General features: G+C 45.0%; 1 protein-coding gene across 2 annotated transcripts in view; it reads right to left on the bottom strand.

Annotated features, from left to right (window-relative positions):
- Positions 1 to 894: 894 nt before the first annotated feature.
- Positions 895 to 22,681, bottom strand: part of TNFAIP8L3 (TNF alpha induced protein 8 like 3) — a 50,677-nt gene continuing 28,890 nt past the window's right edge. For both annotated transcript variants that reach the window (XM_070580202.1, XM_070580191.1), the window contains one exon: positions 895 to 2,382. In XM_070580202.1, coding sequence (XP_070436303.1) covers positions 1,820 to 2,305 — 486 coding nt within the window. In that variant the 5' untranslated portion in view covers positions 2,306 to 2,382 and the 3' untranslated portion in view covers positions 895 to 1,819. The remainder of the gene's footprint in view (positions 2,383 to 22,681) is intronic.

The raw sequence follows: 22,681 nt of genomic DNA, 5'->3' as shown, positions 1-22,681 counted from the left end.
TAGAAAGCAGTTCTTAATCAGATGAGTACACCAACACAGGCCTTGAGGATCCTGTATGTGAAAAGTTGGCCAGTACTGGGCTGCTAGCTGCTTAGTGGGCAGGTGGGAAGGAAGGAGCCTACCACCTGCAGCTTCCACCAGCACTGACCAAATGATCAAGGACCTCCCCAGCCCAGACGTGCACAGGGCTTCATTGTTCAGTCCTCAGGTCTGCAAGGAGGGGCTAGGTCATGTTTGTCAAATATGGAGAACAGGGGCTGATTTAACTCTTCTTTATTCCATACTGGACATCCTTCCTATGAACTAATTTTGAGTGCTGGTGGTTGAAGAACTTACTGGATGATTTGCACTCATGTTAACATGGGAGCCAGTTGAGGCTGAACAGCCACTGGTAGGTTCAGTGGACATGGGTTTCACGCCTTTCCACAAACCATTTCTCTGTACTGTTGCTAGGGAGAGACCATGGAGTGCGATGAACAAAGGGGCTAAGCTGATGTATTTGTACATAATCATCAGATACAAGAGAAGCATAGCAGGGCAAGAGGTGATGCAGGAAGAGCAAATCTCTTAATGTGGCGTCCTCCAGACAACATTATAAGGCAATAAATACATTGTACTGATGTTTGTTAAGACTCCGATGAACAGATGTCAGGAGCCACAGTGTGAAAGTGAGGCTGTGAGACAGAGAAGGTGGTCACCATGTCCCTGAGCTAGCTCCCCACTGACCAGGGGTACAGCCCTGCCCCATGGCGCTCCCCCTGGAGCCACTTCCCCTTAGGATCTGAGCACACAGCTTTTACTTTTCATTTTCTTCTTCCTTTCAACTCTTTATTCTTAACCCTGGATCTAACTCCAAGGAACTTTATTTTTGAATCACAACTCCAAAACCTCTTGTTTGAAGGGTAGTTTCAATTTATTAATGAACCAGAGAAAACAGCACAAAATGACTGTGGAAGGCCAAGAAAGACAGTTAGGGCTTCGTTCTGCCTGACTCTCCTGTGCATGCTGGGATAAATCCTCCCCATGCCTCACGGATAATGCCCCTTCCATGGGGGAAGGCCCGTCCCGCAGGGGGAGCACAATTCTCTGCTTCTACATTATGGGTGGGAAACTCTCCACCCTCCCAGAAGGTTCCCTCTGTAGGATCATAAACTTAAAAAACACAACTCTTGAAAAACATTTTTCCAATTTGTAGCTATACTTTTTCACACCTTTTGATTCATTTTTGTTTTGTTTGAAACAGCACATCTACAGACAGATTGCAAACCCAGCCCATCAGAGACTATTATTCTTTTCTTCTCTGCTGCTTGATCATCTGGATTCAGGTTGAACAGATCCACACTCCGAAGAGAAAATACTAAGACCTTATATTAGCATTTTCGAAAGCATGAATATACATCATCTCATCGATCCTCACAGCAGCCCTGGGAGGCAGGCAGGCAGGAATGATGGTTCCAGGATCTAGAGGACAGAGTGGTGGAGCTGGGAACCAAATCCATGTCCTCCAACTCCTGGTCCAGGGCTCCTCCCACTCCACAAGATGGACTGAGCTCACTTGATGAGCAGAGCAGCCTTTCTGCTTAGAGTAGATGAAATGTCTTTTGGGCTTGCAAACAAAGGTGATTTTAAGTACAGACCTCATCAGTGAGCTCAGGGGATAAACACAATTGAACTCAATTCGGCATCAACACCAGAGGAATGAACAGGACAGAACATGGGCATCTTTGACAAGGGTTCCTTCTTGTTTTCTTGACTCTCACTGAGACCACGTTGGATGCTGTAACTTGAATGCAGCAAAGTCCAAGAGGAGGGAAGACATTCAAAGGACTTTCTCATCTAGCAATTTATTGATTCCTTCACAGATCCTCTTGAGGTTGGCCCTACAGTCTCCATCCAGACTATAAAGGGTGGAGAGGAACTCCACATCAGCAAAGTGGTTGAAGACATGGTTGATGCGCCCGTGGGTCCTGGGCGTCAGGTGTCGCTGCACCAGTTCATGCACCAGGTCCTTGCACTCATGTAGGAGCTTGGAGAGCACGTTCTTATCGAAGGTGTATTCCACCTCATAGAAGCTGACAATGGTCATGGCGGTCTGGTTCAGCTTCTTCCTGAACTTCTCCACGATAACAACCTCCTCCTGGCTGAACTGGTTGTTCCGGTAGAGGATCCCAATTTTGATTGCCACCTTGATTAAGTCTTTCATGATCTTGTGGGCTTCCTTCTTGTTGTGGGTGTGCTCTTTGGTGACTTTGTAGAGCTCATCAAAGATCTCACTGCTGGTGTCATCAATCAACATGTTGGCCATGGTTTTGCTGGCTATTTTGCTCAGAATCTTCTTCTGGGCTTGAAGGGCAAGGCTCTTTGAACTAAAAACATCAGGACCTATGGTAAGGAAAGAAAGAAAAGTTATAGGAATACGAGACCCATTTATTATGTTTCTACAAGTGAAACATACTAATTTGAACTTATGTTCTTAGTGCAAAACTCATGCCTTTATAGCCCCCAAACTCGCTAACTAAACCCTGCCCCAGCCCAGGGTTGCTCCACTGTCCTCTCCACATGACATGCCCTTTATCCTCTTAAACTTTCTAAATTGCACTCTTCCCTCCTCTTGTCAAGGCAAGTCATCTCCTCTTGTCCAGACCAACTCTCACCTTTTTAGACCTACTTCATGCATAAAGCCTGCCTCACTCTGTTAGCTCACAGAGAACTCCTCACAACAGCTGTTCCAGCGGAAATCACTCAGTTTCGCAAATTATACCTGAGCAAATGACTACTTAATGACACGAATGTAGCACCAGTGCTAACCCCATTCCCAGGACAGACATAGGTGGTTGATCATGGTCATCTTTTTGACGGAGTCTCAGAAGCCATATTTCATTGAGCGTAAGATACATTTTTTTCACATTCGATATCTTGGAAATTGGTTTTGTGTCTTAATAGTCACTGTTGCCAGGTGGCACTTGTGCTAGGGTTGTCAGACCTGCATGTGCATCAATTTACACAACAGGAGCCAGAGATTTGGGAGAAAAGTCAAGAGCACTCTTGTAAGAAATGCTGCCTCACTGACGCTCTTGACTGGCATAGAGAAGGACGCTGCGTGGGAAACACAGATATCAGACACTCCAAGTCAAAGATGCTTCACGTGAGTAGCACCCTGAAGAGGAAGAAACTTAGAAAAACCAAAGTCAACTTATTCCCTGTTATTTTCCACTTTATGAATGAACAAGAGCAAAATATGTTAAAAAAAATAACACTATGTCTAAGTCCAAAAAGGATCTTTCAATAAGTATACAGTAGTCTCCCCTTATCTGCAGTTTTGCTTTCCATGGTTTCAGTTACCCCTGGTCAATCATAGTCTGAAAATAACACTACATCACAATGCGTATGTCAGCCACCTCACTTGACCATCACGTAGGCGTTGTATCATCTCATATCATCACAAGAAGAAGAAGGCTGAGTACAGTACAATAAGATATTTGACAGAGAAAGACCACATTCATACAACTTTTATTACAGTATATTGTTATAATTGTTCTATTTTATTATTAATTATTACTGTTAATCTCTTACTGTGCCTAATTTATAAATTAAACTTTATCATAGTTATGGTTGTATAGGAAAAAACAGGATATATAGGGTTCAATACTATCGGTGGTTTCAGGCATCCACTAGGGGTTTTGGAATGTGTACCCTGTGGATGAGGAGGGGACTAATGTAAAAAAAAAAATTATAAGTAATAAGAAAGCAATAATTCACAACTTAATGGACAGGATTTTTTTTCTTAAGAGCAGATAAAACAACATCTTACAACTGATGGCGTCTTAGATTTGATGAAATACTCCAAGTCACCAATTAGCTGGAGCTGATATCTGAAATGAAACCACCGGCCATCCTTGCTCTACAGTATGTATGCATATGATCCGTGTCTTCCCAAGGAGATTCAAGTTGCCTGAGAACAGAGACACTGCCTCCGGCAGCACCTAGCTCAGTCCTGGGCACAGGGATGGAATGGTGTCTGCTAAGTAAAATACCAGAGAAATACTGCAGAATCAGAAAGTAGTAAAATACAGTACAAACTTATACTAAAAAAATAATTTTTCTTTGAGAATTGAAGGCCATCGAGGATCCCTAGAGCTTTTGTCCAGTGCTTGCTGGCCACATGGAAGTGACAGATGTGATAGGCAGAATGGACAGACAGACGGCCATCCATGCCAGCTTCTGCTATCTTTGGCCCCTCCCCATCTCATATCCCACCCCCTCTGCCCACCCTGGACTCATTCCCTCAGTGGACAGTGATTAATCCCTGGATGCTCGGGTCTCACAGACTGATTCAGTAAGCACTCAAATGCAATGTAGACACAGGCCCAGGGGCTTCCTCCACCCGCGTGCCCCTCCCGACTGGCCCAGCCTCGCTCCCTCTGCCCTGGGTCCTTCCAGGCAGCTACTTCTGCTCTCGGGCCTCTTCCAGCTGCAGGACCAAGGGTCATGGCCTGGAAGGGGGTTCCTGCACCAGGATCAGCAGAACTAAAGTAATTGGCACCCTGGGCCTCCCATAGCCCCAGGAAGCTCACTCCCTAGAGTTTGAGACCACAGACTCTCCAGCAACTTCACAGCCAAGTGACCCTGACATGGGTGGGACTGTCCCTTCAGCCTCAGTGCAAAGGGGATAAACAGGTATCTCTTGTCTCTTCTTTAACATGATGGAGACTGACTGCCTGATTTATGCCCCCGCAGAGTTTGTGACAAATAATATCCCTGCCCAGTCTGACCATCTACTGTGACCACCAGACCTTTGTGTGAATAACCTTTGTTCCCAAAACATCAAACTCGTCCTCCAAAGACAAATATTTGCAAGCATTAAGGATGTTCAAAAGATTGCACTGTATGCTTTGAAGTCCATTCCACAGGAGAAGCTTAAAGACTTTTGAGTAGTGGCCCTGTTTCCAAAACAAGTGGATGCTTCCTTAGGTGATTATTCTGATGGGAACAATGGAATCTAGATGGATCCCTTCTGGAATATCAAAAAATGAGTCATTTCTTTGTAGACACAGCTCCTGAAAACTGCCTGAGAATAAGGTATTTTAAGATGCTCTCCAGAAATGCAGCAAACATGCATTTATACAGAAGCAAAGGATCAAAGAAACATGCGTCTGCTAGAACATGAGGTCTGTGGGAGCAGGGCCTGTGTCTAAGTGCGACCAGACGTCCAGTGCCTGGCGCATGGCGGCACCCGGCAGGTGGCGGTGGGATGAAGGGAGTGCTGGCTCCATGCCAGGCACTGCTTGGTTTTAGCCCTAACTGCTGGGTGAAGCTGCCATTTTAACTGGGACTTCCCTGCTGGCCTGACTCCAAACACTGTTCTTTTCACCACCAGCATTTCCAACATTTTTCTCTAGAGCAGTGACTGTCATACTTTTTGCTCATAAATTCCCATAAGAATTTTGAAAAACTATGTACCACCTCGCATATTTTTAAACTTGACAGCAAGTATTTTTCACATTGAGGTTAAATAGTTAGAATTTGTAATAATTTCTAGATATTGTAAATATTGATATTTTTAAATTAACTCGTGAAATCATTCTTTCAAATATGTCCAATATAACCTAAATACTATAGTGATTTCATATCCATTATTGTCCTTTTTTTGTTTCCTGAGGAAGATTAGCTCTGAGCTAATATCTATTGCCAATCTTCTTTTTTTTTTTTTTTTTTCTTTGTATGTGAGCCACTGCCACAGCATGGCCACTGACAGATGAGTGGTATAGGTCTATGCCTGGGAATTGAACCTGGGCCGCTGAAGTGGAGGGTGCCGAACTTAACCACTAGGCCACTGGGGTTGGCCCCATTATTGTCCATTTTTAAATGCAGGAGCAAGCTCCTCTTTAAAAATTAGAAATGTTAATTATTCTTTTTTTCTCCTTGAAATTGTATCTCTATTCTATGACGCTCAGAGAATTTTAACTAAATATATATTTTTATGCTTGCAAATGTTTTATTTGATCAATTCATCATAATTCTCTACAGCCAAAGGATGCATACGAATTGAAATTTAAATTAAAAGAAGACTCCAGTGACTATAAATCTCCAAGCCTTAAAAAATTTCTTCTGGAGTTGGTTATCATTTTAATTATTTGGGGTACAATATAAAGTATTAAAATTTTGATAAATACTTATTAAACATAAAAAGTAAAGTTTTTCTGGAAATGCACGTCTAAATGAGATGGGTAGGGGTGGGTTATGGCGCCTTGATTAAAAGAAGCATCTCTGACACCACAGCTTCATATTATCCCTTTGTTTGACCTTGGAGGTTTTGCGCCCCAGGGTAACATACTTGTTCCAACATGATTCTTCATGGGTGAGAATTCCATGAGGGAAACAGTGGAAAGAAGGGAGAGCCACCCTGCTTTGGCCTCAGCTTGTTTCTCAGGTAGGTAAGTTTAGAAAAGGGTATGTATTGAAGTGAGAAAGAAGTGCTGGATCTGTAAATCGGTTCCCTCAAAATGCTCCTCGTCTGCACATCACTAGGAATGTGATGCACAGCCCGGTGGTGCGCACCCCAGTTTGACTCCTCCTCGTTGGTAAGAGCGGCAGCATTCCCTGAGGTGTTAAGACGTGTTCTTTGAGGGGGAATAAAGAGTTTCTTGATCAAAGAAGTTTGGAAAATACTGGGTGAAGTAATGTTACACAGATTCTTTTCCTGTGAGACTTTAAAAATATTTCCTTAACACATTAAGGTGTTTTATCAACTCTCAGGGAGGGGTCAGTATGGTAGGCAGAAGGATGGCCCTCCTAAGATGTCCACATCCTAGTCCCAGGAACCTCTGAATGTGTTACCTTACCTGGCAAAAGGGACTTTGCAGATGTGATTAAGTTAAGGATTTAGGGATGGAGAAACTGTCCTGGATTATCCAGTGAACCCGATGTACTCACAAGGGCCTAAGAGAGTGAGAATCAGAGAAGGGGCTGTGATGGTGGAAGCAGAGGCTCAGAGTGATGTGATCACCGGCTTTGAAGATGGAGGAGGCAGCCAACAGCCAAGGAATATGGGAAGCTTCTAGAAGCTGGAAAAGGCAAGGGAACAGAGCCTCCAGGGAAAATGCAGCCCTCCTGACATGTTGATTTTTAGCCCGGTAAAACCCATGTAGGATTTCTGACCTCTAGAGTTGTAAGATGACAAACGTGTGTTGTTTTAGGCCACTAAGTTTGAGGTAATCTGTTACAGCAGCAGCAGGAAACTAACTCCGGTGGGTAGAATGTGATGTAGCATTCCCCAGTTTCCTTTGGTCAGGGCACCCTTTTTGTCTTCTGTGTAGAGTGACCAACTATCCTGGTTGGCCAGGATTAAGGGGTTTCCCATACAGTGGACTTTCAGTGATAACATTGGAAGAGTCCCAGGCAAATTGGAACAAGTTGGTCACTCTATTCATTGGCCTCAAAAATGAAGAAGAGAGAAGTAACAAAAAATTTCAGAGAGTAGAAGAATATGATACATCCTTAAGATGCTGTCATCTCGGCAGGTAAGCTGTACACCCATGTTGCCATCCCTCTCTACTTGCTTTTTAATTCTAGAGTCAACCTTAACCCTTTTTTGTCCCTTTTAGACTAAAATCCCTTTTAACCCTTGGTTTCTCTGCAGAGCATTTACTATTAGTTTGGCTCTGTATGAAATACTATGGAGGAAATCCTCAAAAAAGTTCAAATTCAATTGGGTCCCAGTCTGAATTGGGTCCTGCAAGGACATGAGATATAGACAAATGAAACAAAATACAGAAATACGTGAAATCGCCCAAACTGACATGAGTGATAACAGTTGGGAGAAGCTGAAGGTGGACTTGGATGGGGTAGGTGGGGATGGCTATGATGTTAGGAAGTGGTTTCTAAAGTCACAGACACAGGCAAGTAATTTTCGCCAAATCACAAAGGCCTGGGGTGGCTTTTCTGACATTTCAGCCTCCCTGCTGTATAAGAATGTGTTATTTACCTACAAGGGGATTTGGGGTACAAGCTTCTATGGCGTGGGCCCAGGAGGGTCACAGGGATAGCATCTCTGAAGCCTTCAAGATCAAGAGTTTAGAGCAGAAGAACCTAAGTGCCGTGGGTCATCAAAATCATTAGGAAAGCTCTAAGAAAAAAACAACAAACAACAACAACAACAAACACTTTACCCTAGACTGCCAGTATCAAAATCTTCAGCAGCAGGGCCCGCAATCACAAGCTCCCTAAGTGATTCTGACATGCTGTAGGTAGTACCCAATGATCATGACATGGCCCAACCTGTGTCCTGTAGAACACTAGTCCTGACAGATGCTCCATAGACCACAGACCACAGAAGGTTCTGTGGTCAGTTAAATGAGTTTGTAGATGACTATATATTATGGCTGGCTCTCGATGATTTCCCATACCAGGTAACTTATTAAAGGCTTTGAGAATTCCTGCAGTAAAGATACCTATAGTTTTATTTAGTCTACAACTTCTCAAACTTATTGTACTTTACAAAATTTGTATACACACACACACATATACACAACATCCTTTGGTATACATTATTACAAATGTTGGGATGGGATTGAGAGAAATAAAATCAAGACACTCTGGTCAACTTTTACAACTCCCAGGGATCTGTGGAGGAGGGGTGGGGAGACACTGCTGTTTCCAACATGCACGCAGGGTTAAAGGGAGAGCACGTGCACTGAGGGAGAGCTGGTGGGGCAGTCCCATTCAGAAGGCTTTTTGCACATGGAAACCTTGGGTTTGCTTCCTTTCATCCATCCTTCTGTTTGAACCTTGCACAGAGGGACCACGTTGGTGATCCACCAGGGAGAAACACTGCAGGCTGAGAGGAAGGCTGTGAGTGTTGGGAGCCAAGGTCAGAAGTGCACTTGGGATAACTGGGGAAACAGGCCTAACTAGTGGGTGCGTGTTCGTTTTGGGGAAACACAAAGAGATCTAGGTTAGGTCTTGGCAAAAGCTGTTCTCTTATTCCTGTGTACAAGCCTTAGGGAGGCTCTTTCAGCTATGGATAATTCTCTTAACCATGTTTATACAAAAGTTCTCCAGCCATGAAAGGTAATGGATCATTTACAGTACCTCAGAATCTCTGAGAAGGGAGATAAAAACATGATTATGCAGCTACTGTATAGCTCACCTGACGAGCACAATAGACAAGACTGAGGAAGCTGCAAAATTCATCCTTGGAGAATAAGCAGGGGCTTCCTAAACCAAGATTGATGGAGAAACTCAGGTGAAAGGAATATGAAGCCAGTGCTCTGAAAATAAGCACCCTTAGAACACTTACAAAGAAAGGAAAAGTACCAGAATTATGTTGGGAGAATGGCGCGACAAAGGTAGTAAACTAGTTTGGAGAGAGAAAGCAAAAGATCCATTAAGTGGGCCCTTCCCTGTGTGGAAAGGTGTTGGCGCCAGTCTGAGTTGATGCTTCTATGAGTGATGTTTCCACATTTCTAGAAAACAGGAAGCTCTCCCAGATGGTGAAATGCCAAGCTAGTGGTGATAAACAGCAGGAAAATCTTACCAAGATGCGGGGGTGGGTGGGCAGAAAAGAGGCAGCATGGTAAGAACAAGGTAATAAATTTTGGGGAAAATAAAGTAAATGATGGTTATGAGAGATGATGGACTTTGAGCTGTCAGCTACAGGTCAGAGAAGAGCTCTGAGCATCAACCCAGGATGTGTCGTGGTAGAAAGGGGCTGGTGGACAGCTTCAACTCTTTTCTCCTTACTCTCAGGACTTGCTAACTTGTATAATTCTGGTTAAGGAGTGTGTGGAAAACTTGTACACGAGTATGGATAGCTGTGTCAAAATTATAAAACTGGAAATTATCTGTAGTAGCCAGTGCACACGCAGTATCACTTCACTTCTGTAAACAGCTTAAGATGATGGCAAGGAAGAGAGTTAGCTAAAAGTGTTAAGTAGAAGTTAGCAGTGGAGATGGTACCCAGAGAAAAACAATCTGTGGTGCTTAATAAGACTGTCTGTCATAGCAGGAGACCCAGAGTATAAGTAAGGTGGGAGGGGAGTCCCCAGGGCATGTGGTGGGGTAAGACCCTGGGCAGAGGGTGATTGAGGTAGTCCAAGTTTCTGGCACTCAATCACTTACCCTTAACTGTTGGGGGAAAAAAAGTTCAAGTAAACCTCTTTGAGATGGAGCAGCCTCACAAACTACTTTGAATCTGAACTTTCACAGTGAGCACCCATCCTTCTGCTCCCCTACACATGCACCCAGAAAAGCTGATTGGACCGGTCATGTCTCTCGTGCTCCATCCTTCACTACTGATAAGGGGCCAGGAGCCAGTGGGGAGAGTGACAGCCTCTTCCCCCATACGCCCTCTTCCTGCTTCCTTGTCTGTCCTCAGGGTGAATGCAGAGGCAGGGGTTGGCTGCCGGGGTGTGTGTGAGCTGGTCTGCAGGATGCGATATCCGTGACGATGAGAAAACGGCTTCTGGGAAGACATTGCCTCTGCTTCAGCTCTTGGTTGTCCCCATGTAGCTGTGGGGATGAAATTATTAAGGAACCTTAAGTAGTGTTTCGAAATGCAAAACCTAACACAGTTTTAGTTTCCAGAAAGACGAATTAAGTTGTTGCATCTCCAGTGGAGTCAGACTGGAAAGCATTTTCCATCCCTTGTATAAAACTGTGGTTTGTATATCTGCTGGAATATTAAAGAAAAAACACGGCCCTGGAGGAGGTACAACGAAATGAAATCGTCGAGGGATGATGGTGGGGCCTTGGAGTGAGGGACAAGCAAAAACCTTGATCCTCTCCTCCCCCCACAGAGAAATGATCAAAGTTTAGAGGCTCCTGGAAAATGTCTTTTGTTGGTCTAATCTCTTTCATACTTGAATGAGGCAGCATTTTTAAGGCTTAAGAAAGGTATTTTGGGATACTTTAAAAGGCATCATGGTAAAGCTTAGATGGCCTAGGAGAGTTTGGAAATGTCTTTTTCTGACCGTGGGTTAATCCAGCACATTCTTGAGGCCTTCTTGGAACTAGGCTCTCCCCAGCCCTCTAAGAGAGCCACCTGCCTTAACGACATAGCCCTTGGGCTCATCCCTGCTGCTGAGACCTGAGGCCCCCAAATTTCCACCATGTGCAATAAGAAGCAAACAGCTCCTGGGTCCTCCGAGTGGGGTCACCATGACTTGGAGGGCAACAGCCTCTGCCAGGCACCACTAGAGGGTGTGCAGAGTGAAAATATTAGAGTCTCCGTTTCCTTGTTTTCTAATGAGATGAATTAGGCTTTACTAATATTTAACGTACAGGCTGATCCCGAGACCCACTGGTATGTGGTGTTCTAAAGGAGGAGGGGAAGGTCCCCACCCGGGCTTTGGGGTATTTAATGTGACCCTCACTCATGTGTTCCCTCTCAGCAGTTTTGATTTGTTTCAGCATATGTTTGTGTGTGCTTGGTTAAAGAGACTCACTGATTTTTTGATTGTATTATTTAGTTCTAACTAAACTAACCCTCACAAAATAGACCAGTGATTTCAAAAGATTCCTGCAAGAAATGAAACTGAGGACTGAAGACAATACAGTAATCATGCCAGCACATGTGAATAGCAAGAAAATGGTAGAGCTGACGATTATCCTCCTCATCGCACGAGCTTTTCCACAGCCAAATTATAAGGTAAAAGTAATGATCTAATCAGATCTGACAAGAAATGGGCCAGAAAAATTTCAAAAATTCTAATAAGAGGATTTGAAATACGGATTTCAAACACTTTTACTTACTTTGAGATATTCCCCAAGGCAGAAGGAAGCCATGACAATTAACAAGACAGTGAAATGCACTGTGATTTTGATCTTAGCTTGTCTTCTGGGTGATGGGGAGAGGAATAGGGAACAGCACGGTGACGGAAGAGGGAGAGGGATGAGTCAAGGATGACGCTGGCTGTTTCTTCTAGCTTGGGAGATGGGTGGGGGGGGGGACATTAGGGCACCACCAACTGAAACAAGCATCTGGGAGCATGGAGAGAAGGTGGCTTCAGTCCTGAGCACGGTGAGTTCGAGGGGCCCTGGGGGCATCTGGGTGGAGACGGTCACAGGAGCCTGTGCAGGAGGCACCTCCAACTCAACCTGTCCTACCCTGAGCTTCCCATTTCCCATCCAAACCCTGACCTTTCCCCTCAAGCAAGAGGTGGTGAAAAGACCCATCTCCCCTAAATAATTAACCAATTAGGGATCCTGAGGGATAAAAGGTTCTTTCTTTAAAATGCAAATATCTCTTTAGCTGGTGAAAGTGTAGTCTCCATTCACAGCTTGGCTGGGAAACACTTTGCTGAGAGCCACACCACATCTCCTCCTAGGGATTCTCTCTCCTCTTTGTGGCCCACCACAGAACTGCCTCTCCTGCCCTACCAGGAGAAGGGATTATTTAAAAATGAGGGGAAGTGAGAGGCAGACTTGGGTGCAGTAGGACTGGAGTGGAGGGTGGAAGGAGGAAGGACTGACTTGCCAGAGACAATCAAATGCAGAGGAGGGGGTGCCACATTAGCCAGTCGTCACTCCCTTTGCCACGTGGCCAGTCGTCCTGCCTCCAGCTCAGAGTGGGGTACCCCAGAACTCTTGCCTGTGGCTCAGGCCTGGGAACAGACACAGGGTTTCGGCTTTGCCCTTGGTGGCGCTCAGTCCTAGAGATTCATTCATCTAGCGGTCAGGAACGAGGATTCAAGTGTTTTGGAGGACCAGGCATGATGATACTTCTCAGCTATATTGGATGTTTTAGGGCGTTGTGTAAGGACATACAAAAAAAAAAAAAAAAAAACCAGTAGTCAAAACAGGACGCTTCTTATAGGAAAGCAGATTCAGATCGTTGCAAAACCTTGCACTGAACAACTACACTTTAAAAGCAGCATTTGATCATCTTTAAGAGGAAGACCAAGTTGTTTCCATTTCAAAAAATTCCTAGACCTTGAAATAACGTTGTTTCAGGTGAAGCAAAGAGAGTTTGGCAGGGTCAGCTGTAAGACCTTCCAGCTCGTTATCTCATCTTAGATCTCCCCCTACCCACCCATCCATCAGCACAGAGGAATCCGTACCTCAATGAATAATCACCCGAGAAATGTTAACTACCGAGCACAGAGTAAGTACCCAAGGTAGTGCACACCATGTTCTCCCATGGTTCTCACAAAAGTTCTGCAAGGGAGAGACTATGAGGCTCATTGTATAGAGGAAGAGGCTCATTGTATAGAGGCACAGCAGATTTCCGTAATTCACTCAAAGCCACGAGGCTCATAAGGAGCTGAGCTGCAGTTGGGCCCACGTTCAAATCAACTCCAGACAACAACCCCCAGTCTTTGCCTTCTTGCATTTGCTTTCCGAAAATTGTCCTTGGCTCCCTGATGACTGATTTCTCACTTATTTAAGACGTTAAATAGGCCTCAATTTAAATCCCCATTGAGCAAGGAAATTTATATTTCATCTTTTTTTTTTAAAGAGAAAAAAGCCAGTCTTATTATGTAATAGAACAGTACCATATATTCATCAAAACTTGAAGATAGATGTAGCTTTCACTTTTAGAGGGAATTCTATATATTTCAACAGTTACATATTGATTTTGTTTTTCACATGGACTTTAGAGCCCACTCTGAAAAGTGAATGAGTGATCCTTTTATTTATCAGAGCTAACTGAAGCAGATGCTCGTGAAGTCACTGGGTGGGGGCAGGGGGGTGAATCATCTCCAACTCAACAGGTTAATTTTGGAGATCTAAGAGATATTTTTGTCTCCCTGCAGTAGAAGAGCAACCTTCACTAAAAACATCTACTTCCATGATCTCTCGAAACAAAGCTTATTCATCCCTCTCCCCCCCCCCCCGCCCCCCAATACTAATAGAGTTCACTTCTGTAGGGCTTTCTGCACAGTAACTCATCACATCCTCGCAACAACTCTGTGAGTAGGCACTAACAGCAGCGGCAGCAGCAGCATTTTACATCCAAGGGAAACAGGGCAAAGAAAGATGAAGTCGCTTGACTGAAGCCACCATTTAGGAAGTTGGCGAGCTGTATTCTGCCCCAGGCAGGCTGCCCCACAGTCCTGTGCGTCAACCTGCCACACTAAACTGCCATTCATGAGGTGACAGACATCAATTAGTTTAAATGTTTTTTGAATTATTGCTCACTTTAAGATGGAAATTGCGGTTTTTTTCCTCTGAAGAATTATTTTTTTAAAAAACCATGACGCATTTCAAATATATAGACAAAACAGAAGATAATATCACAAACTCTATTTGGCCACCACCCAGATGGAACAAATCTTAATATTTTGTCCTCCGAGACAGAGCGAGGGAAAGCCCTGTTTTCAACTCCCCCCTCACTGTCCCTTCTATCTCCCCAGACCTAACTGCACTTCAGAAGCTGGTGTGTTTGTCTCCTCTGTGCTTTTTTCTTTTGAGGAAGATTAGCCCTGAGCTAACATCTGCTGCCAATCCTCCTCTTTTTGCTGAGGAAGACTGGCCCTGAGCTAACCTCTGTGTCCATCTCCCTCTACTTTATATGTGGGATGCCTACCACAGCATGGCTTGCCAAGTGGTGCCATGTCTGCACCCGGGATCTGAACCAGTGAACCCCAGGGTGCTGAAGCGGAATGTGTGAACTTAACCGCTGCACCACCAGGCTGGCCCCTCATCTATGCTTTTATACTTTTGCCTCAGGAGTATGCATGCATCAATAGTATATAGTTTAGAGTGTTTTTAAACTTCAGATAGAGGTGTTGTACTACACAGATTCTTCTGCAACTCTTCATTCAACATCTTGCTTTCAAGACTTATCTAATTTAGTCATTTGGTTCCTTATATGAATATACTATATATCCATGTTTCCTGTTGATGGACATTTAAGTTCTTTCCATTTTCTGCAAGCAAAGAAGCCCACAGAGGTGTCTCTTTGTGCACACACACAACAGTCTCCTGGGTTCTATATCTAGAACATGGCTGCCAGATCCTGTCCCAAAAGCTGCCAATTGCTTTCCAGCGAGATTGCTCTAATTTTCACTCTCAGCAGCCGTTTATGAGTTCCTGTGGTTCCACCTCCTCATCAACACTTCAAATAGTCCACCTTTTAATTTTTTGCCAATCGCATAGGTACAAAACGATATCTTGTTTTAATATACATTTCTCTGACTGCTACTCAGATTTAATATATCTTTGTGTATATTGAGCATTCAGGTCATTCGACTGTGAGTTGCTTATGCATATACTTTACTTGTTTTTCCTCCCAATTGGATTCTATGGCTTTTTCTGGCTAATTTATAGGCACTTTTTAAAAAATTACCTTTTCACCCCAGTACATAGTTGTATATCTTAGTTGGGGGCCCTTCTAGTTGTGGCATGTGGGATACTGCCTCAGCGTGGCCTGATGAGCAGTGCCAGGTCCACGCCCAGGATGTGAACCAGTGATACCCTGGGCCGCAGAAGCAGAGCACGCGAACTTAACCACTCCGCCATGGGGCCCACCCCTATGGGCGCTTTTAAGATACTATAGATTCTAATCCTCTGCTCATCACATGAGTTGCAACTATCTCCTCCCAGTCTGTAGCATTACCTTTTAACTTTATTTATGGTGCCTTTAGTTGTACAGAAATTAAAATTGTTAACAGTCAAATTTATCAATCTTTTCCTTTATGGTTTGTGGTTTTTGCATTTTGCTTTAAAATATCCTTTCCTGCCACGACATGATAAATGAGTCTCGTATATTTTCCAAAAGTTTTAATGTTTTGCTTTTCATATTTAGGTCTTTAATCCATCTGGAATTTATTTGCATGTATCGTATGAGGTACCTTTTTCTCCTCACAATTTATTCAATGTATTGAATCATTCATCCTTCTGCTACTGGTCTCTTAGGCCACCTTTTTCTTATTAAGTTTCCATATTGCACGGCTCTGAATTTTTTACTCTGTTCCATTGATCAATTTGTCTGTTTCAGTACCAACACCACACCGTATTAATTACTGTAACTCACAATAAGTCTTGATAGATCATAGAGAAGGTCCCCCCTCCAACTGTGTTCTTCTTAGAAATTGTCTTGACTATTCCTGCCTTTACTCTTCCAAATGAATTCCAAGATCATTTGACCAAATGCCACGAATACCCTGTACTAATCTGAGGTAGACTGGTATCTTTATGATATTAAGCTTCCCATCCATTAACATGATACATCTCTCCATTTAGTCAGGTCTTCTGTGTCCTTCAGTGTTTCAGAGTCATCTCCATAAAGCTCTTGCATGTCTTTCATTAGATTTACTTCTAGGTACCATATAGTTTTGGTTGCTACTGTAAGTATAATTTTTTTCTATTACAGTTTCTAAATGGTTATTAATGATATACAGGAATCCACTGATTCATGTATATTTATCTCCAATTGAGAAATTTTGCTGAGTTCTGTTATTAATTCTAATAGATTTTATGTAGCATCTCTTGGATTTTTTTATGTGGACAACTACATTGCCTGCACAAAAATGATTGTTTTCTTCTATGTCCTATTTCTTTTTCTTGCCTTATTACACTGGTGGGAACCTCCAGTACAATGTTGAATAGTAAGGGTGCTACTGGCGTCTCTGTCTCATTTTTGACTTTAACAGATTTGCCTCTAAAATTTCCCCACCATGTATGATGTCTACTGTGGCATTATGACGGATACCACTTATCAAGTTAAGAAGTCTTCCTTCTGCTCCTGTTTTGCTAAGGCTTTGTTTGTTTGAAGGTAGAAATGTGTATCTAATTTTATTGAATACTTTCTTTGTACCTAGTGAGATGAGAACATAGGTTTATCCCTTTTAATATGTGAGGTTAACCAATTATTAAAAAGCTTTTTGATTTAAATCATCATTGGTTTCCCAGGATAAGCCCTACTTAGTCATGATGCATATATATTTAATACACTGAAGAAGTCTATTAGTAAATACTGTATTCAGCATTTTGCAACCATGCTCAAAGGTGAGATTGGCCTATAACATTTTCCTAATACAGCCCCTGTCTGATTTTGATGTCACAGTAAACTAGCCTCATAAAACAGATTGGGTAGCTTTCTCCCTTTTTCTATTCTCTGAGACTGTTTGTGTAAGATGAAGAGTAACTGTTTTTTGAAGCTTTCTTAAAACTCACCCATAAAGCCACTTGTGACTATGTGTATTTTGAAAGTGGGGATGAGTGCAGAATCAATTTATTTAACGTTTATTCAGGTGTAGAAGAGCAATAATACCCTAAAACAACACTTACAATTTTTTTAACAACTATTTTAAGCTGTCTAGACTTTTTCTCTTTCCCTAGAGCATGCACAAAGCAAGCAGTCGCTCTGAATGGTAGATCATTGTCAGGAATAAAGTGATAAACAATATCCATTGGTATAATTTTCAATACTATTCTCCTTGTTTTATTTTAAGAGGGGAAATTGAGGAGCTATTTCTCAAGATATTTTCTTTCTTTAATAATTTTGTTATAAAAAATGATACATGAGCACTGAGAAAAGTCAGAAAAGACAGATAAGCTAAAGGAAGAAAATGAGTCCCCTACAATCCCACCATGCATCACGGTTAGCATGTATATGTTCTTCCAAACATTCTCCCAGGCATATGCACTTCAATTTTGACAAATATGGGATCAATGAACAGTATTTTCTTTTTTTTTTTAAGATTGGCCCTGACCTAACATTTATTGCCAATCTCTTTTTTTGTCTCCTCCCCAAAGCCCCCCAGTACATAGTTGTATATTCTAGTTGTAGGTCCTTCTACTTCTGCTATGTGGGATGCTGCCTCAGCATGGCTTGATGAGCGGTGCCAGGTGTGTGCCTAGGATCCAAACCAGCAAAACCCGGGGCCCCCCGAAGCGGAGCATGCGAACTTAACCACTTGGCCAGGGGCTGGCCCCTGAACATTATTTTCTAATCTGCATTGTGACTCAACACTCTGAGGATATCTTTCCATGTCAATAAATGCACTACTTCATCATTTTTTGATGACAGCATGTGCCACTATTTCCTCTATCAGTTCTCTCTTAATAGACTTCAAAGTGTTCTCACTTTTTGCTATACAGGGTCTGTGGAAAGTAACAAATAACCCAGCACCAGGCTGCATGTTGAGGAATGGGGTGTCCAGAGGTGTTTACTGGTACATAACAGGATTCCCTGCTAATGCTCCTTCCTAAGCCAGGAGGTGGCAGGTGACACTGAGGGAAGCCCCACAGACCCACCAGGCCCCGCCCACCCCCATCCCAGCCCTCCCTCCAGAGGCCTGCTTGTGCAATATCAGTCAGAGGATATGCTGAAATCAGAAGCCAATGGGCTCACCCCTTCACAAGGATGGCTCCGCCCTAGCCCAAGTGGCTGAAGACAGTCACGCAGATGAGAACCAGACACCACCAGAAGTCAAGTTGACTTTCCTTGAGGGTGGCGCCCTGCCCCCAGCTGCCCTGGCCCTCTCGTGCCTACAGGTAAGCCCAATGGACCCTTGGCCAAGTGGAAGAGGCACAGTGACAGCTTGCCCATTCCAGCTCAAGGCCTCTTCCCATGTGAGCCCCTGGCCAACCCTCACATCCTTCTGCCCAGGGAGGGTGGCCCTCGCACCCAACTCCAGTACAGTCCTTTCCCCATGCTGCACTGTGATCGGTGCTGAGTTCTCACAGGACTCATGCTCAAAGGACTTGTGTATCCTCACAACTAGGGCATTGTTCTCCATGTAGAAGTTGTTCAATAAATGTCTGTTAAATGAATGACTGAATAAATGACTTAGCGTGTTCTTTCTCATTCTTTGAGGCCCAGATTCTATCAGTTCAGGATATATACTGAAATGAGGTATGTATTCACAAAGTGCAGGCTCAACTGAGTGCACTCAGATACCTTCTGAACTCAGCAGGACGTCTGCCCCTTGCCTTTCCCACGGAGCTGCCCGCCCGGCCCCGTTGGGTTCTGCCTGCCTGCGCCCCTACAAGCAGCAGCAGCACCTGGGGGGCCAGATGCATCGCCCACCATGCCCTCGGTGTTCAATTCCAGCAGGAACCCTCTCTCCATGGCAGCAGCACCCATCCCGCCTGCCACCCCCGGAGCCTCCCCATTCACGTTCCTTCACGCTCATAAGCTATTTTAATAACTCAGGAGCTGCTGGGGATCAGAATAGCATAGGCCACGTCTGTCTCTCTGGGTGATCCTCTCTTTCTGCTGGCGGCTCCCCAGACTGTTCCCCACGGCAGGCGGGCGCTCAAAAACCCAGGCTCAGGCCACCAGCCTGCTAACAAGGACACCGACAGGATGCTGCGTTCAGAGCTGGGGGAGGGTGCCAACTTGGTAAAATGTGAAATTAGTAAAGAGACCGATGCACACAAATGTCAGTCTTTGGAATTCCTCAATTTTTGGAGTATAGATATAAAAGCTAAAATGCTGAAAAAGCAGGCAGTAAAATGGAACAAACTCCAGCCTATACTGCAAAAAATAAACAAAATATGACCTGAGACAGTGGGTATTGAAGCCTGAAGAACTGAGGCTCTTGAAAGGTGCTGTAATTAGATTAATATAGTAATGTGTCAACCCTCAGCTCAGTGAGCTTAAAAAAAAAAAAAGATAATGATTAGCTGTACTAGAGAGGTTGGAACACATGAGGGAGAAGAAACCAGAAGGTACTTCTGGATGGGAGACGATCTGGCAGACAGCACTGTGCCTTGCTCAATGTTCTACTTAATTTTTTTTTAGTGAAGTATGAATTCTGTACAATCACTTTTTTGGATTTCAGTCAATTTGAAAGTAGACAGCAGGAAAGGAGCATGTGTAATATATTGCTTATAATACCCCTGACGTCTATTCTGTAGTAATTGGTTTTTTGTTCACGGATTTGAGATCTGAGACGTGAGCCGAGCCACATCTTGGATATCCACTGGTGTCACGGTCAACATCTGGCCCAGAGGAATGACAGTGGTGGGGGATGCGGTTTGCAGATGGGAGGTGGGAAGGCAGAGAGCTAGCTCACCTGCAAGGTCCCCCGAGGTTGGATTCCTGACCTCCGCAGGGACCCCTACTCTGATGGAACCACTCTGAGCCGGGGGTGGGGTCCCACTCACAACACTCATGGGAAAGAGTCAAACTAGCCGTGGAGGCTTGCCCTCCTGGAAGGTACTCATAAATGTGTCTTTCTCTGGGGCTTCCTTTCTCAATTAAACTTTCTCCATACTTGTCTCAAAGGCAGTAAACATCTCCAAATAAAATTATTTATACTTCAAGGTCCTGTAAGACAGTACCACCAAAAGGTTCCACCATTTCAAATCAAGTCACCGGGTGCTGTCACTCCAGGATGCTGACGACAGCTGTCCTGTGCAGTCAGGGTGCCTGGGCAGTGGTCATGGAGTCGCTCAGATACAAGGAAAACCCCAAATACAGGAAAAACTGGAGAGCCAGTCCCTGGTCCTGTCTTTAGCCTGTGAGCCCACAGCCAGCTGTGGAGGAGAGAGCCTGGCACCCAAGCCTGCCCCTGCTGCCCCACAATACCCTCATCGTGTGCTGTGGGCCCAGGCCTTCACCTTCCCGGTTTCTGTGTCTAGTAAATGAGGGAGCCAGACTAGATGATTATGCTAATTTATTTTATATTCTCAATTTAATAATAACTTCTTCAGAATCAGAAACTGAGTTTTTAAATCCATAGAAGAACAGCCCTGGGCATACATGAGATCTGAGCCGATGCCTGTGGGATGGATTATCAGCTTTCCTTCCCTCACTCTGATTCCCGTCCATCCTCCAGGGTCTCCCAGTCCTGCAACCGTCATGCTCCAGCAGTGGAATGCCTCATGCTTTTCCCTCCTTCTGAAAAACCTGAGGCAATGACCTGGGAGCCTCCAGCTTTCCTTTTCTGGGACTCCCCTCCAGAATGCCTGCCCTCCCCTGAGTTCCTGGGGCCCCCAACTCCTCTGTGAGACCTCAGCCTGTGCTCACCACGGAGCAGGCGGTCAGCAGGCTCCCGCCAAGGCCTCTCCCTGTGCTGGCCTCAGCGCCCACAGACCAGGCCGCAGACTGCCAGCCCCAGCAGGCCGCCCTGTGCTGACGCAGCTGCGTATGGGAGCCGTGTCCAAAACCCCAGGTCAGTTCTCCTGACAGCAAGGCCTTGCATCCCTGTCATCCCACGTTTCTGCCCCAAAGAGAAAGTGGCTCTGTGCATCTTCTCCTCAGATCCTAGCAGCCCCTGCTGCCCTCCCTCCAGCCCCTCCCCTGCATCCACCCTCTATCCAGAACAGACTCCCCTCGGGGCCTATTCAAGACCTTTCACCTGGCTTCACTTGTTTGTTCACTGCAAGTTCCAGGAGAGGGGGGCCCTGGATGGCTGTGTCAACCGTGGTATCCCTGGCATATAGTAGGAGCTCAATCATACATTTAAACCTCATGAACCCAATGGCAGCTGGTCAGCCCAGGAAGTGATGTCATGGGGGAGAGGATGGGTTGTGGAGAGGAGAACCTCGGGGCTCAGGAAGAGGCCTGAGGAGGGATGGCCACAGTAGGACACAGGAACTGTGGTCTTGTCCTTCCCTGGTTTCACCCCAAACTCCAGGACAACTGCTCTCACCAAGGTCACCCAGAGGCCGTCTAATTGTCCCTGAGGAGTGTCTGGAAACAAGGGAGGACATTTTTGTTGTCACAGCATGCGAGTGGACAGTTCTACAGGCATTAGTGGGTAGGGCCAGATATACTCACTATTCTGTAATTTCTGGACAGGGAATGCCAATGGCACCCCCGAGACACACCTCAGGCCCTGCTCACCTGACCTCTAGCAGCGTGGGACCCTCCCTCGGTCTCTGTTTTCCTGACGCCCTTGCTGCCCTCTCCCCGGTCCTTCTCAGCCACTCCAGGGCTCCTTTTCCTCTGACCCTGCCTGAAGCCTGGGTGTTCTCCTGAGTTTACCCAGGGCCTTCTTCTCTCTTGCCACACACTCCTCCCGAGTGTGAGTTGTCACCCCTTGCCCAGTGCTGATCGCTTCCTGATATGTCCCCCAGGCCAGGAGTCTCTCCTGAGGCCTGCTCCCATATATCCTACAGCTTGCCAGACCTTTCCACTTGGATTTCCACAGGCCCCTCACCTTCCACACATTCAAAACTTCTCTCATCTACTTTCTCCAATCCCCCTGCAGTCCCCACCTTGTATTATATGTGGCTCTGCTGCCCACTCAGTGTCCAGACAAGAATCGGGGGCCATTCTTACCTTCTTTTTTCATCTTCTACATCTTATGAGGGAGCATCAAACCGTCGATTCAGCTTCCTTCAAATGCATCTGCCTTTCTCTGCCCCCCTGACACCACCTTAGTTCAGACCCTCATCATTTCTCACCCAAATGCTTAGCTATTTCTCCACTCTTCTCTCTGCCCCAGCTTCCATGCTATTTTCCACACTGGGCTGAGAGCTCGCTGTGACGACGCTACTCCTCTAGTAAGAACATTGACTGGCTACCCATAACCTTGAAGACACAGTCATTAGCATGGCAGGCCAGGTCGCTGAGCTGACGACCTATCTTCTGCTTATCTCTCCAGCTCCATCCTCTAAAAACTCTGAGCTCCCAACTCCAGGCCACACACAAGCGTCACCTGTGCCAGGCTCTGTCATACCTGGGTTCTTTCTGTGCCTTTGCATATTCTGCTCCTCTGCGCTTGCGCATCTGCTTCTCCCTCACCCCACCTCCCCCAATTCTTATTCAACCTCCTGGGCT

The sequence above is a fragment of the Equus przewalskii genome, chromosome 1 (genome assembly GCF_037783145.1).
Source record: "Equus przewalskii isolate Varuska chromosome 1, EquPr2, whole genome shotgun sequence".
In the NCBI taxonomy this organism is placed as follows: Eukaryota; Metazoa; Chordata; class Mammalia; order Perissodactyla; family Equidae; genus Equus; species Equus przewalskii.
This window is presented reverse-complemented; position numbering and strand designations above follow the sequence as displayed.